Raw genomic sequence first — 15,297 nt, forward strand, 5'->3', positions numbered from 1 at the left:
TACAGAGGGACAGCCTGGGGCCATCCCAAATAACTCGTTTTCCGCTCGCCCTCAAGCCCTGTCCCTAAACTAACTCCAGGCAGAGTACTTCCTCCCAACCAAAAAGGCCGTTTTCAGTAACAGTCAGACCCAAGTGCTCTCCTTCCAGTGAATGCACTCTGCCCTAGGGCATGCTGGAAGCCATTCCTCGGGTGTAGGTGGGCCGGGGAAGGGGCCCCTTTCCTCACCGCCCAGAACTCTCGCGTCTGGAGCCACACACCAGGTTTGCCTTCTCTACCTTGAACTGTTGCCCTCGGACTGGACGCACCTTCCCCCAGCCCCGAGTCAGCCACATCAATTTTACAAATCGCCTTTACTGAAAGTCAATTACAGGAAAAGAAATGTACAAATCAGCAAAAACAATGCATATCCGTTCATTCAATCTGCGTTGTCCCCCTCCCGTGGCTGAGGTAGATCATTTATTGCTTATTTCTTCTTCTCCAAAGGACTCGGCTGTTCAATAATTGCTGAGTCTTAACTTTTTCCACACAGTTGTTGTCGAGGGAAATCAATGTGACCATTCTGCTGGCCACTGAAGCTTGGTTTTGATCTCTTCCCTTCCTGTACGTGTGAATCGGCGAGAACGGGCATTCTCGCGCACAATCTGGACGTAGTAACGTAACTCTTATTTCCCTGAAACACAGGGAATGTTTGGGGGTGTGTTGAAGGACTTCTGGTCTGCAGACCTTACTTCCTCATCCTGCTCGGCCGACTCATTCCCTTTAAAATATGACGCAGGGCATAGAGTTCATTCAACCCATGACCTGCAGTGAGATGGCATTGTAGGGGTTCGGGACGAGTCACCCAAAGATATGCTTCTGTGGTAGGTGGGCTGTTTTGAGCCCTGCGAGCTGAAGAGAAACTCCTGCCACTACCCTCTTAACCACCTAGAAGAACTTGAACTGGGGCCTTGCCCGGAATGAGAGATTATCAGAGATAGTGTTTTATGGCCTATCTGTGCGGCAGAGCAAACGTCTGACTATTGAACACTGGCTCTTCTAATCGTCCTTCAACGACCTTCCTCCCTCTGGCGCCCCCTGGTGGCCGTTTCCTCCGGATGTCTTATACACCCACATTCCCTTTCGTCCTGGACCCTCCAGCGTGTGTGTGGGTGTCTCTGACTCTCTCGCGTGTGGGGGGGTTCCCATACACATTAAACGTTTGTATTCAACTTGGTTATTTTCTCTTGCTAATCTGTCTCATGTTCATTTGAGTATTAGGCCAGCTGCAGGAGACCAGAGGAGAGGAGAGCGCCCTCCTCCCCCCCGCCCCCGCACTGTCTGAAGTGACCCCCATTTTTCACAGCCGTTTCTCCACAAGAATCCAGGAAAACTGGTGGAGGCAACGACTAAATGTCCACCCCGTACCCTATTCAAGGGGCGACAACCACCACTGCTTGGGGCTTCCTCTGGAATTTTCTTACTTCGAGCTGCACAAAGAATTGTTTCTGTCTCCCAAATTTGGATACAAGCCAGATAGTCACACAGGGTCCCCAAGGCTGACACATTCTGCCCCCTGTTCTTGGCACCCACATCATGGAAAACAGTGACAAACTGCATAGGAAACAGGGGTTAGGTCCAAACCCAGAACCTTCTGAACATGGAAGCAAGTTGTCAGTTGACTAAGAAGTGAGTTTGTAACAGGCAGAACAGGAGAAAATATTTGCAGATCATATACCTTATGAGAGATTAATATCTGCATTATATAAAGAAGTCTTACGACTCAATGAAAAAACAAACAACCTGATTTATAAATGGGCACGGGACTTGCACAGACCTTTCTCCAAAGAAGATATACAAATGGCCAATGAGCCCACAAAACGACACTCAACATCCCAAAGTGTTGGGGAAATGCAAACCACAACTACCAGGTAGAGTACTTGGATGCCACCTGCAGTCATTATGATGGCCCTTATCAAAACATGAAGACAGAACACCAGTGCTGGTGAGGATGAGAGACAAAACCTTGTGCACCACTGGTGGGAACGTAAATGGTGCAGCTACTGTGAAAACAGTGGGTGGTTCCTCAGAAAATCACACACAGGATCACCACATGATCCAGCAGTTCCATTTTGGGGTATGTTCCCAGAAGAACTAAAACCAGAGACTCAGAGAGGTGCCGCGTCCAGTGCTAACCAGGTCGGCTGACACAGTCACGGCTTGGGGACAAAGGCTTCACAGAAGCGTTTTCTAACCATGTCGGTTGACAAAGTCACGACTTGGAGATGACGGCTCCACAGAAGCGTTTTCCAGCAGGACGGAGGTGGCATTAGTGGATATATGGTGTTGCTTTTATTCTTACTGTTTCTTAGTATTCTAACCTTTACACTTGTGATAATTTGGAATCTCCTAGAATTAATGAACACTCTCAGAGAAAAAACAACAGTTGGCTCAAGTCCTAAGCAATATCACCCTGGCTGAATTAAGGCATCGTACTTTACTTAGTTGTTCCTGTGACAGCCACTCAAGAAAGAACAGTTCAGGGAAAAATATGTATTCCCACAGAACTGCCTCACAGAATAGCAAAAACCCCTTTAGAAAATAGCCCCTGATTGTCAAAGAGTTGTTAGAGTAACAGCCCCTCCTTTACCTTGAATAGGAATATATATCAGTTAGAATTAGACAGGCATAAAAACAGAAGCTGGTTAGCTATTACAAATTAAGCACTTAGAAACAACTACCAAGGAGTTAGAGTCCATAGTATACAAAAAACATTTTAGACAGCAAGATAGATAGCTAAGTTAGACATTACAAAGGCTTATAATGAATTTCCTAACCTCTGCTTGGTCTAAGCGTACCTGTTGCCCATGACAATTTCTGAGAACTTTAATAAACAATAAGACATTCAAATTGTGTACATAGAACTATTTCAAATTGTCTGATTAATGGTTCTCCAGGTCAAAATAATTTTTGTTTAACATAATTGAAACTATGGGAACTTTTGTACTTTTCCTGGTTACCTTTGTATTGATTTTTTCTGCTTAACTGATCATGCTATGCACCTGTAATGTTAATCACTACCAGAAATGAAAATATAAAAACCTGCTTGTACTTGCAATAAACGGAACAGTGCTTCACCTGCCTTTGAGCTGTGTAGTTGCCTGTTACCCAGCGCCGACGCCTACCCTCACCTGAGGGACCCTTAGATAAGCTGCGGCCGGACCGCGGCAGGGGGTATCTGCACACCTGCATTCGCGGCGGCATCACTCACAGCAGCTGAAAGGCAGAAGGAACCCAAGTGCCAGCCCACAGACGACTGCAGAACGCTGGGGCCTATCCACACACTGGAACGTCACTGAGTTTCAACAAGAAGTTCCAACGCTGCTCCAACACGAGGGGCCTTGAGGATCTCATCCTAAGTGAAATAAGCCAGTTGTGAAAAAGACAACTGCTGTCTGATTCCACTTGTGTGACGGTGGCGACAGCGGTCAAATTCAGAGAGGCGAATGTCGAAGGGGACTTGCCAAGGGCTGGGAGGGTCGCTGTCTGGGGGGATGGGAAGGTCTGGGAGACGGGCATGGTGCTTACACAGCACAGCGAACACCACCACTGAGCTGTACACTTAGAAACAGTTCAATGGTAACATTTATGTCACGTATCTTTTACCACAAGGAAAAGAACGTGTGCTTACCGGAGCATGACTGGCACTCTTTCCAAAGCAGGTGAAGAGCCTCAGAACCCTTACGTGCAAACAGGACAACGTGTATTTAGGCAAACTGACTCTACCGATCACACAACACCTGTGAACTGCAGTAGCTGTAAACACTTCAGCCGCGTCATTATGAAAAACTATCGCAGCGGTGGTCCATGCAGCATAGACCCACGGGTGTGCACTGCAGTCAGCCCCAGGAACCCCAGCAAAGAGTCACAGACGTCGGGAGTCTGGGCGCCATGTTCCTCTGAATCTGGGCAGCAGATATTCCCGAGGTCTCGATGAGAACCACCAAGGCTTGGAATAGTGACAAAGTCACACACTTGGCCATCCATCTCCCACAGCGGGACATCGAAACCAAGACTCAGAAGGAACTCAGTTTTCCGTTCATTCATTTATGCTTTCATTCTTGGATTCAGTCAGCAGACGGCTAGTGAGCATCTCCCAAATGCCAGGCAGGGCTGGGCTGGTAACACTGATGCTAAAAATGGGAAGCACTTCAACCCGAAACCGTTACATCCCAAGAAAGGGAAATAACCATGCTAACAGACTCACTTTTAGAAGATATTTCTCCCGGAAACCTTGGGCACTGCTGGTTGACAGCCACTAAGTATGGGGACAGACCCGTGGGCGGTCTCGGCACCCTCTGGTGTGTGGGTGCACGAGAGAATGTGGGTCTGTCACGCCTCTGTTCAAAAAGGCCATTGCCCTCAGCAGAGGTGGATACATTTGTTATTTACGACTTCTGTGGTCCTCAAAAAGAGTAACATTTTATAATTAAATCAATTTGAACACACTCTTAGCAAGCTGCCCTGAAAATGGCATCTGAAAATCGTCCCCGTCCCTTGCCGCCACAACCGCAGCAACGTGTGGCCCGAAGCGGCCGGGGGCATTCCCAGCGTTTTCTTGACTGAGCTGAAGGCCTCCTGAAGTCCAGCATCTTTTATGAGCCTACATCCTGTACGACTGGCGATATTTTTGTTGTGCTATGGACTTGATGCATTTGGCCCTCATTTTCCAAAAGAGTAGACTTCCCAAGGCATTTTTGATGGCTTATGGGGATACCCAGAGAGAATATTTGACACTGAGGTAGGGTGACAGCGTTTGCTTATTTGTGCTTCTCCCAGGGAAGGCTGTTCTCAGATTCCTCTTTCCTCTCCTCCCACTGCTCCCTTACAAATGAGCCAGGACACACTATTTTTCCAAATGTTAGTAAAATAATATCATCTGGCCTGTGCAGTCATTGCCCAGGTCACATATCTGCCTTTTAAACAGGCACTTCGATTCTCCGATGCGAAGGCGAGGCGGCAGCGGCGGTGTGGCTGGAAACAGGAAGCCGCGCAGGCCTTGCCCTGAGGTAACGCCCCGGCTGCACTCTGCAGCGCCTCCCCCGTGCCAGGCACGCGTCTAGGGCCCTGCCTGCAGGAACTCATTTAACACTCACAGCCACCTATGAGTTTGGTGCAATCAATGTCCCCCTTCCACAGGGGAGGGAACTGAGACACAGGAAACCCTTTCTCGAGGGCGCACAGTGGTAAGTGGCAGACCGGGAGCCTGGTCTAGATAACCTGACTCCAGACTGGGAGAACCCCAGATAGGAGGGGTTCAGCCTTTGCAACCAGACAGTCCGCGTCTGAATCCAGGCTCTGCCTCTCTCTAGCCAAGTGACCTTGGGCAGGTCCCCTGCACCTAATTTCCCCATCTGTTAGCGGGAGGGTAGAGATAGTGTAAGTCAGGCTCCAGGCACACAGGGCTACTCAATGACCACTGTGGGCAGCTCTAACCTTCCCTTTGTTTTCTATGCACACGGGACACACATGTCTTCGTGCCTGGTTAATTCATACTCCTTATAATTCACGATTCCAGCTTTCCCTGTATAAAGTACAGCAAGGGAGGGTGCACCAACTTGGAAGCATCCTGTGCTGGGGGCAGGGAGACAGGACACAGGACTCTGCACGGGGACTCGGTGCAGGAGACGGAAGGTGGGAACGCTGAAGGCAAAAGGACCCATCAGCTGAGGCGGAGGGCAAGGAGAATCAGTGTGGTGTGCACAGAGACTCAGATCGGAGACACTAGAGGGCAGCCAGGAGTTAGGGGGTGATGGGGGTCCGGCTGGGGGAGGGAGCCAGGCAGTGCTTGGGCTTTCTCGGGGGCCAGCGGGAGGCCCTGCCACGTTCAGACAGGACCTGGTGCAGGAGGCCAGTCGGGAGGCTGCTGCAACAGCATTCTGCACAGGAGAGGATGAGGACCCGAAACACGGGGGCGGGTGACAACACCAGGCGACAAACCCGCGGGGCCGGCTTCTGGGCGAGGCTGGATGGAAGTTCCTAGAACAACCACACCGCCTCCCTCCTGAGGACACAAACGGCGGCATGGCAGTGGTCTTAGCTTTATTGAACAAAGGAGGTCCAATCTCTGTGGAAATGCTTCAAAATTAACTGCTGATTTTGCTGCAAAACCTACAAATTGGTTAGTCAAAAAGAAATCAGTCCCTGGCCGTCCCACTTTGTCCCCCCACAGGACACTAGTCATCCTTAGACATAAAATGATGCAATTAATCACACATGATTCTTCCTGTATCTAAAAACTAGGTCGAATCGGAATCACTTCACTTAAAGAAAACCACCCTTCAGAACAAGACCGCTGGATTTGAGAGGCGCGGTAGGGTCCCATCTTGGTGCTGAGAGCAGCAGCCCGAAGGGCACCCGTCACATCCTAGAGCTTCGAGGTCCCTGGCGGGTCCCTGGCATCAGTTTCCAGCCACTGAATGAGGATCTGATTCACCTCGGCGGGCCTGGAAAGGAAACGACGGGCAGTTCACCCCTGTCCGCACCCACTCACCTCGCACTGAGTGAATGGCCAACCCGGGAAAAGCTTTACAGGAGGTGAGCAGGAAGTCCCAGTGTCCCCCACCCAGAGACCCCCAACTCCTTACTTCTCTATCTGTGTGAAGTGTCCACAGTCCTTAATATGTCCCCTTTTCAGGAGGGGGATCTGGAAGAAAACACCACCCAGAAAAGTAAATAACAGAACACAAACGGGCCTGGTTTCAGGTTAGTGCAGAGTGTCACAGATAGCCCTGCGACGAGGCACCTTCCTCTGGGCAACTCATAGGCCACCCTCCTTCCTGAAAAACTCTGCATTATTTAGGGAAGGAACAACCACTTATTGAGCAACTACTATGTGCTAGGTGCTCTACATGCACTGCCTATTTAACCTTACCCACAATCCTGTGGGGGTAATTGGGAAGCCCAGAGGTTAGGTAAGCTGCCCAAGGCCAGAGCAGCTGAGCTGAGATTTGCATTCAGGGCTGACCTATACTCATCACAACCGTCTCCCTTCAGAATCATTCACTCTCCGCCGGTTCACTCCCTGGAAACTGCTCAGTAATTGTTTGGCTCTCGCCATGCAGTCACAGCTGCACTCCCTTCTCAGGCTTTCTGGCTGGTGGTCTGCATTCGGGGCTGTTTGGCTTCCCCTCTGGAACCTGAACTCTCATGGTGGGTCACAGCCAAAAGCGCCAAGAACTGAGGACCGAGAGGGAGCAGCAGTGCAGCAGCTTGGGACATGCGGGTTTCTTCCCACACCGCCTTGAACCATGATGGGACGTGGAGAAGGCTGGGGGGGATGTCATTTTCCTCTCGAAGACAGAGGCTGCCACTGCCAAGCATGACAAACCTCAGTGAGGTTAGCAGTCAGTTAGAAGGGGCTGGAAAGGACCAGTTGAGGAACTTGAATTTGCACAGAAACCCTCCAGGGTCAGGACCAGAGAGACAGGGCCCGTGGGCTCAGAGCTCTGTGGAGCACCTTCGCTGGCTGGATCCAGAGCCGGCCAGGGGCACTGTGGCAGCAGCCCAAAGCACGCCCTCCCTGCTGTGCCTGGTGTTGCTAACAAAGCCCAAGTCAAGGGTGGAGGAGCTGCTGTCCGCAGCTAGCTAGCTAGCCCACAGTCGCCCCACCTGCAGGGCTCCCCAGTTGCCACCAACCTCTACACTTGGAACAGTGTGAGCTTCCAATCTTGGGTTTGATGCCTGTCACCCCACTTCAGTGGCTCTCAGGGCTGTGGGCGAGCACAGCCCAGCCTGGCCAGAGTGCTCAGCAAGACCCTGCGGCCTCATCGAGCTCTGCTGCTCTCCAGACATGCGTGCTCCTCGCTTCTCAACACCCTGTCGGCTCCTGCGTTCTCTATCTCTGCCTGTGTTGAGTAACTGCAGGGCAGGGAGCTCCCAGAGGGCGGGGCCTGTGTCTTCCTCATCTTAACCTTCTCAATACCTAGCACAGTCCCAACACATTTAAGTGCACAGTAAAAACCCATGAAATGAATAAATGAGTGAGTGAGTGAATGAATGGCAGACTCCATCAGTACAAGGAAAAGGAAGCGCCAGCCATGATTCTGGCTCCCAAGAGGTGACAGTGATGCTCCTGATGAAGCCCCTTGTCAAGCAAGCGCTTTATCCAAAGATCCCACTCCGTCTGCAGCTGCCGTCTGCCCTCTAGACCCCTGCCACCTCCCAGAAGCGCCGATGGCCCCAGTGCAGCACCACCCTTACCCAGTCCTCCATGTGGTTGGACATCACAGGAGTGAGCACTAAGTCCTTTTCTGCCGTCACCATCAGGGCTGGAATCAGGATCTGGGGAGGGGTGACAAGAAATAGGTGCAGCCACAGAGAGAAGAAATGTCTTCTCTTGTACCCTCCACAACGTAGGTCTTCCCTCCCCTGGGGCAAGGAGACGGGCTTCGTCTTCATGCTATGTGGGTTCCTTCACTATTCCGTCCCTCGAAGGACCCCCAGCGGCGCCACTGTGGGCCCGGCTTTGTGTCCGGCATGCACTGTGCGACGGCGGCATCACCCGTCCTGTGGATCCCGGGTGGTGAAGGGAGATAGTAGAAAATGCAAGCATCGGTCTCTGCCTGGGGTCCTGGCACAGAGCTCCCAAACCCCTGGATACTCCTAAGTGACAAGAGTGCTGGGAGCATCTTCTGGTCTAAGGAGGCAACTCAGTGTTTCCTGGGCAGAGCTGGTCCCCCCAAAACCCAAGCCATGATCAGAAGCATGAAATTTTCAGCCCATCCCCCACTTCTCTAGAGAGGGGAGAGGGGCTGGAAATAGAGTAAACAATTGACTGTGGCCACATGACAAAGTTCCATAAAAATCCCAAAACTATGGGGCTCATAGAGTGTCCACATGCCTGTGTACCCGGGAGGGTGACGCACTCGGTTCCACTGGGACAGAAGCTCCTGTTCTCGGGACCTTCCCAGACCTCGCCCTGTGTATTTCTCCATGTGGCTCTTCACTGGTGTCCCTAATCACACTCTTCATGCAGTTGGTAAGTATAAGGGTTTCCCTGAGTTCTGTGGGCCACTCTGGCAAAGACTGATCAGACCCGAGGAGGGGGTCATGGGAGCCTTAGATCTGTCACTGGAGGAGGGTCGGAAGCACAGGTGACAACCACACTTGCCACTGGCATCTGACCTGTGTGGCATCACGGGGTGGGCAGCCTCGTAGGACTGCGTCCTTAACACATGGGATCTGATGCCGTATTTAGGTGGATAGTGTTAGAACTGAGTTAAACTGTAGGACACCCACTGATACTGCAGAGAACTGCTTGGTATGGGGAAAGCCCTCACACATTTCATGACCAGAACTGTCAGAAGCTAAGAGTTTTGGTGAAAGTGAAGGAGGGAACGACTGGGATTTTCAAATGCAAAAGAACTTAGTGCAGTGACTGGCCTGGGTGAGCGTGCGTGGGCGTGTTTAAGAAAGAATGCACAGGCTGGCCCGCTCCGTGCCATGGAAATGAACGGGTGGCCCCAGAAAGGAAAAAAGGTACCCTTGCATGGCGATCAACACTCCTTTTCTTTGAATTAAGTAAATGCTTCCAACAGGCAGCCAGGACCCTAGTGAGTGACTGGGTCAGGCACAACTGGTGTCAGCCTGACACCAGAGGCAGCGAACATGACTTCCCTTTTATCTGCTGACACCTGGGGCACGGAGAGGTCTCGGAGCCTCCACCCAGCCTCTCTGTGCTCACTCCACCATTATAATTTTCAAACAGCTTCCATTTGTCCCTGATGAAGGAATCTGCACTATATTATTATTTTTTACCTACATGCAGAACCACGTGCTTCTCACTACGCCCTATCCTCCAAATAATGAAGAACCAGGGCAAGTTCCAAAGTGCCTTTGCTGCTGAAACTCACCCTGAGGCTGCTGTGGGGTTGTGTAAACTCTAGAATGTTCCAGGTCAAAATGCAACCTCGTGGTGGGTGCATGGGAGGAAGCAAGGGAGGAAGAACACCAAAAACTGCACAAAAGGAGGGTTCCCAACTTATGCGCCCTCAGGGTTCACCTCCCCAAAGACTTCGTCATTATGCCCCTCCATGCTCAGAGTTTGCCCATCAAACTGTAGTTTTGTCATTTTTGTCCATTGCAGATTACAGTGATAATAAGGAAAATGAGCATTAATTGAGCTACTACTATGTCCTGGGTACTGTTCTAAGCATTTTATGTGCATTCTCCCATGTTATCCTTACACAGCTCTATGAGATAGGCACCATTCTTACAGAGTAGTTAAGTGTCTCGGCCAAGGTCACACAGAGCTGAATTGCCATCCAGCCCACCCTTAACCATACTGCCTTCAGACCTCCTCTATTTTATGCACCTGGTATCTCCACGGTCCAGCACAGTGCCTGACACATGGAGGGTGTTCACGTTTGAGTGGATCCACAAGATAACCAGGGCTCCCGTGTGAGCTGAGGACTGTGAAAAAGCAATTTTCCACAAGCTTTTCATGTAACCTAGAACCCCATTACTCCTATTGCAGACCCAGAGATTGGAAACCACCTTTTGCTTGACAGACAAGGAAACTGAGAATCAGACTGACTTGGTCATGTGATAAAGCCCGAGGCTAAGCCCCATCTCTCTGAGAACAAACACCCAGTGCTCCTACTGTGAACCGGGAGCCCCACAACCTTGGCCACTCTTGGGAGTCGCCCTGGACCATCTGCTTGCTGGAGCTGGGGCAGCACCAGGAGACCCGGACCTCGCAGACTGATGCTGTAGTCGCCCGGACACACCCCTGCTCTGCCTGTAGCACCACCTTCTGCCGTTTCGAGAGAGGCCTCAGCAAGAGGTCCTAGGGGAGACTCTTGATGGGAGGCACTTCGAAAAGCCCAGAGGACAAGGACAGAAGGGAGGGAGCCAGCGGGTCAGTCTGTCCACACCCAACGCTGACCCAAGGCCAAATCAGCTGGTCAGTGGGAAGGGGGCAGGGGAGCCACACTGCACCAGCACTCACCTTCCTTCCTGTGCCTTTGCAGCCCCACTTCCAGTTCCTGTCTATGTTCCGATACCAGTTCAGGGGACCCCTGGGGGGCAGATCAGGGAATAAAAATAGGAAAGCTTTTAGTCAACAACCATGCTATAGACCCCACCAGGAACCAGCTTCGCACAGAGACCTTCTTCCCAGGATGAGCAAAAGTCTCTGCAGGGGAAAGAGAACAGAGCCCAGGGGTCTCTGCCCAGCACAATGGCGGTACACAGAGCAAGGCCTAGTGAGCACAGAGCTCACAGGGCGGCTCCCACACAGGAGCCTGCCCACAGCATTCCCCATGTTCGCCCAGGGCTGTGGTGTAACAGGGTGCAGAGCTTGGCTCCGCCCCTCTCCATCCAGAGGCCACTCCCCTTCCCTGGGAAACCCACTGAGAAGGGATGTCAGGGGGTGGTGCAGAGGGGTCTCCTCCAGGACAGGTAAGGTTGGCCATGCGGCTGGATCTAGAACACTCTCCGGGTCCTCAGGCAAGGTCAGGGTTGGTGCCCTCAGGCCCTCAAGGCTCCTCCTCCAGGCCCAGGCCCTGGGAATAGCGTGGACAAGCCATGTGCCCTTTGGGGACTTTTACCTTTTCCTCCTAAACAAGGAGGGGGTGAGACCAGATTATCCCTGTGCTCCCTTTCAGAGCAAATCTGTCCCCAAATCTGAGACTCTCAAATGGTCTCTGTTTAAAAAAGAAAAAAAAAAAGAAGGAAAAGAAAAAGGAGAACCTTAGGGAAGAGTTGTAGGTGGTGGTGGTACAGGAGAAGCTGGGGGCTAACGGGCAGCAGCCACAGGCGTTCACGGCCAAGGCTGCAGTGTCCTGGTCTGACCAGCGGGGGCTGACCAGGCAGTGAGTGAGTGACCATGGTTTGGCTCTTTCTGCGTCCTTGGGTTTGAGTGAAGGATGGAGGTGTCAAGAGAGAGGCATAAGGGAGAGAAGAAGGACAGAAATGTGGCAAACTGCAGTGTCCTTGAAGAATCCTTCGGGGATTTGCAGTATTTAAATATTTGAGGGGCTAGGCGGGAAAGGGGCTGTTGGAGCAATTCTTTGCTGTTCCAGAGCAGGGCCCTGAACTTTGGCATAAAAACAGATCTGAGAAAAAGGAATGAATTACCTACACCTGAGAACATCAGCTAAGCGAGAGAAGCCAAGCACAAAGAACCACGTATTATATTCCATTTACGTGCAATATCGGTATAGGCGAATCCATGGAGACAGAGGTAGGCTGGTGATTGCCTTCTAGGACTGGGGGAGTGGGGGCGTTGGGAGGGTAGAGGGGACGTGGAGGTGGGTTGACTGCAAAGGAAATGGAGTTTCTTTTGGGGGGTAATGAAAACATCCTCAAATGGAACAGGGGGACGGCCGCACAGCCTTGTGAATAAACTAAAGACCGCTGAATTTCAGGGCATGAGTTCTATGGTGAGACAAAGCTCACTCAAACTGTTCTGAGAGAGACAGAGGTCTAGAAAACCCCTAAAAACACATGCAATTGTTGAGTTTCTGTGTTTTCCTGGAGAAAGAGTTCAGAGCTGTCATTGGATTCTCACGGGGTCATGACTGAAAACAGGTAAAGACATCTGCTCTGACGGGGCCCCTAAGCATAAAGCAGAACCAGGTGACCTATTCCAAACTAGAGCAGGCAGAGCATCGTAAGGTAGTGAGCCTCCCAACACCGGAGGCATGTAAGCAGAGGCAGGCCAGGCATTCATGGGGCTGTGGTAAAGGGGAATTGGGCCTTGCCCTACACCCTGAGAGCATGGCAGCCCCTTTTTGGGGACAATCTCTCTTCTGTGTTTTGGGTGCCCTTCTGTTTACCTGAAACCAGACTTCTTGAACTGCTGCACATAGTACTGGATGTCCTCCTCAGACATGAGCTTGCTGAGGCTGGGCTCTTTGGGGGCTTTCGCTAAGAATCTTCCTGCAAAAAGACACTTCTTTCCAATCCCATCCCTGGGCCAGGTGTCCCAGCAACGAACGCTGGCCTTCTCCATGGAGGTTGAGAAGCTCCTAATGGCCTCTCATGTACCCTGGTGCTCCTCCACTCATTCTCTCTTAACCACAATAAGCCCATCTCCTCTCAAGCTCCAAGTGTGTGCCGTCTCTGTCATTCCGGAATGCAATAATATCACACACACACACACACACACACACACACACACACATACACACGGGCCTCAGCCTCCGGGAAAAGCTCTAAGACTGACCATGCCCCTCCTGTCCTTCAGGAACATACAACCCAGTTCCGGGATGACACCTGCCTTCCCCTGTCTTCCAGCCCCCCAGCTCCCCACCCTGCCCTGACGAAGCCTTTCCTACACAGCTTAATCAATTACGCCCCTCTTCAGATGTCTCCAGTGAGAGCCTTGGAATTTTCACAAGACCTTGACTCCAAAGTTCCCTAAAGGAAAGGAACCAGAGGCCCTGCGGTCAGCCCAGGGCTCAGAAGAGTGGTATTCCCCTGTGGGGACCCTATGTTACACAAGTCACAGTTCAGAGCTGGCAGGTGGCTGTTGCTGCTCAGAGGAGGCAGATGGAGAAACACTCATCTAACCCCAGCCAGCCCCTGCCATGGCCCTCCGGTCTCCCTTCCCTCCTGAGAACATCTCTTACCTGTTTTACGGATGTTGTACATGATGGGAAAAAACTGTAGGGAGAAGAGTGAGAAACTATGTCATGGGTGAAGTAAAGACAACAGACCGGAACAGGTCATCTGAAAACCCTGTCACACTGAAGACCTACGAGTGCCAGGAGACCACTACAAACACGCTAAACTTCCAAGAGAAACAGGCAAGTCCTCTGGGGCCAAAGGAGAAGCAGCCAGCAACCAAAGCTCTGGGCCGCGCTGCCCGACCGAGGGCTTGCAGGTCTTGGTGACGTAAGAACTTGGGTTCATCAACCACTGGGAACAAGAGATGAGACCTCAGGTCTGTGGCAGATGGGAAGGTGAAAATGGGACCCTTCCCAGCCTTCCACTGGAAATCCAGTAAACCTGTGGTCCTTGGTTGAAGGGTGGGCTAAGAAAAAACCCACCCATCATGACAGAGAGAAGATGTCAAAGGACTTGGTCCATTCAGTTTGGTACTACGAGGAAACCAAAAAGTGTTCACCAAGAAATTCATAGCGGCTGCCTTCGCCAGTTTGAATTTATGCTATCTCTATGATCTGGAAACCTCCAAGGCGCAAAGTCAATGACAAAAGTGACAATAAAGTGAGGCTGGGCTGGTGGTACCCCTAGGATGCCCTACAGAAGCAGCAAGCGCTAAAGCACAGTGGGGTCGTTTCTTCGACGCCGGCTGAGCAGACTGGCGCAGACTCAGTGCTGCTGAGGGGGAGCCCGCAACAAAAATCACCAAACTTCCCTGCTCTCTCCTCTCTCTTGCACGCGCAACCCCAGAATCCCATTGCAAGGGACAGCAAACACATCAAACCCTGACATAAGACTTTCCAAGAGTATCAAGTAATAGACCTTGCAAGAGGGCGAAGCAGGGAGAAAATGGTAACAGAGTACGCTTAAAATTATTAGACATAGAAAAGAACCTGAAAAACAAGAACAGAACAAGAGATCCAAATGATTTGAAAAAGAACCAAATATAACTTTCATAAATTTAAAAAAATGTTCACTGAAGTTTAAAAAAAACCCTTCAGAGATGGATTAAACCGCAGATTAGACAGCCCTAAAAGACCAATAATGGGGCGGACCCAAGGCCAGTTTCTCCTGAGCAATGACAGGAGCCTCTAAAAGAAAAAAAAAAATGTCAACCTAGAGTTCCATACTCAAACCATTCTTCAAGACTGAAAGCAAAATAAAGACATCTTCAGGCCAAAATACTTATGAGTTCACTACTACCAGACTGCCGGTGGAACTGCAAATGAAGGTCCTTCGGGCAGAAAGCAAGTGAACTCTTTCCCAAGAGTGAGCCGCGGAAGCGATGAGCAGAGAAAGCGGCAGACCTGCGGAGGCCAAGCAGGCGCTGCCTCTGCGCAACGGCGGCAGTGCAGTGCAGGTGACCTCAAACACCTGAGACGGGAGCAGGAGCGGTGGTAACGGAGATAAACCGTGATGAGTAACTTTGCTTGTCAAGAAAAGATTTAGGAGTGGAAATTAATTTTGAGTTTTGATAAACAGTTTATGCATGCGAAAATGGCAAGGTAAAAATGGTATCATTTCTCAAGCACCACTATTGTAACAGTTCTTTCATTTCAGTTTCAAAGCTTTCGTGACCCTTCCCCCTTAACGTGACCGGTGGAGTGAGGGTCCCAACCCCGCTGACTGCAGCCATCGGAGGAAAGGT

The 15,297-nt window shown here is 51.1% G+C and overlaps 1 protein-coding gene across 2 annotated transcripts in view; it reads right to left on the bottom strand.

The window, feature by feature from the left end:
- Nucleotides 1-6,063: 6,063 nt before the first annotated feature.
- Nucleotides 6,064-15,297, bottom strand: part of EPHX2 (epoxide hydrolase 2) — a 47,344-nt gene continuing 38,110 nt past the window's right edge. Inside the window, exons 14-19 of one of the 2 annotated variants that reach the window (XM_037042240.1) lie at nucleotides 13,616-13,649; nucleotides 12,821-12,923; nucleotides 10,990-11,059; nucleotides 8,241-8,321; nucleotides 6,626-6,684; nucleotides 6,064-6,484 (exon numbers count right to left, since the gene is read on the bottom strand). In XM_037042240.1, the coding sequence (XP_036898135.1) occupies nucleotides 6,406-6,484; nucleotides 6,626-6,684; nucleotides 8,241-8,321; nucleotides 10,990-11,059; nucleotides 12,821-12,923; nucleotides 13,616-13,649 (426 nt within the window). In that variant the 3' untranslated portion in view covers nucleotides 6,064-6,405. The remainder of the gene's footprint in view (nucleotides 6,485-6,625; nucleotides 6,685-8,240; nucleotides 8,322-10,989; nucleotides 11,060-12,820; nucleotides 12,924-13,615; nucleotides 13,650-15,297) is intronic. The other variant, XM_037042241.1, reaches the window with a different exon arrangement.

This window comes from Sturnira hondurensis, unplaced genomic scaffold (assembly GCF_014824575.4).
Source record: "Sturnira hondurensis isolate 20B ecotype Veracruz unplaced genomic scaffold, ASM1482457v3 Scaffold0003693, whole genome shotgun sequence".
Lineage (NCBI taxonomy): Eukaryota > Metazoa > Chordata > Mammalia > Chiroptera > Phyllostomidae > Sturnira > Sturnira hondurensis.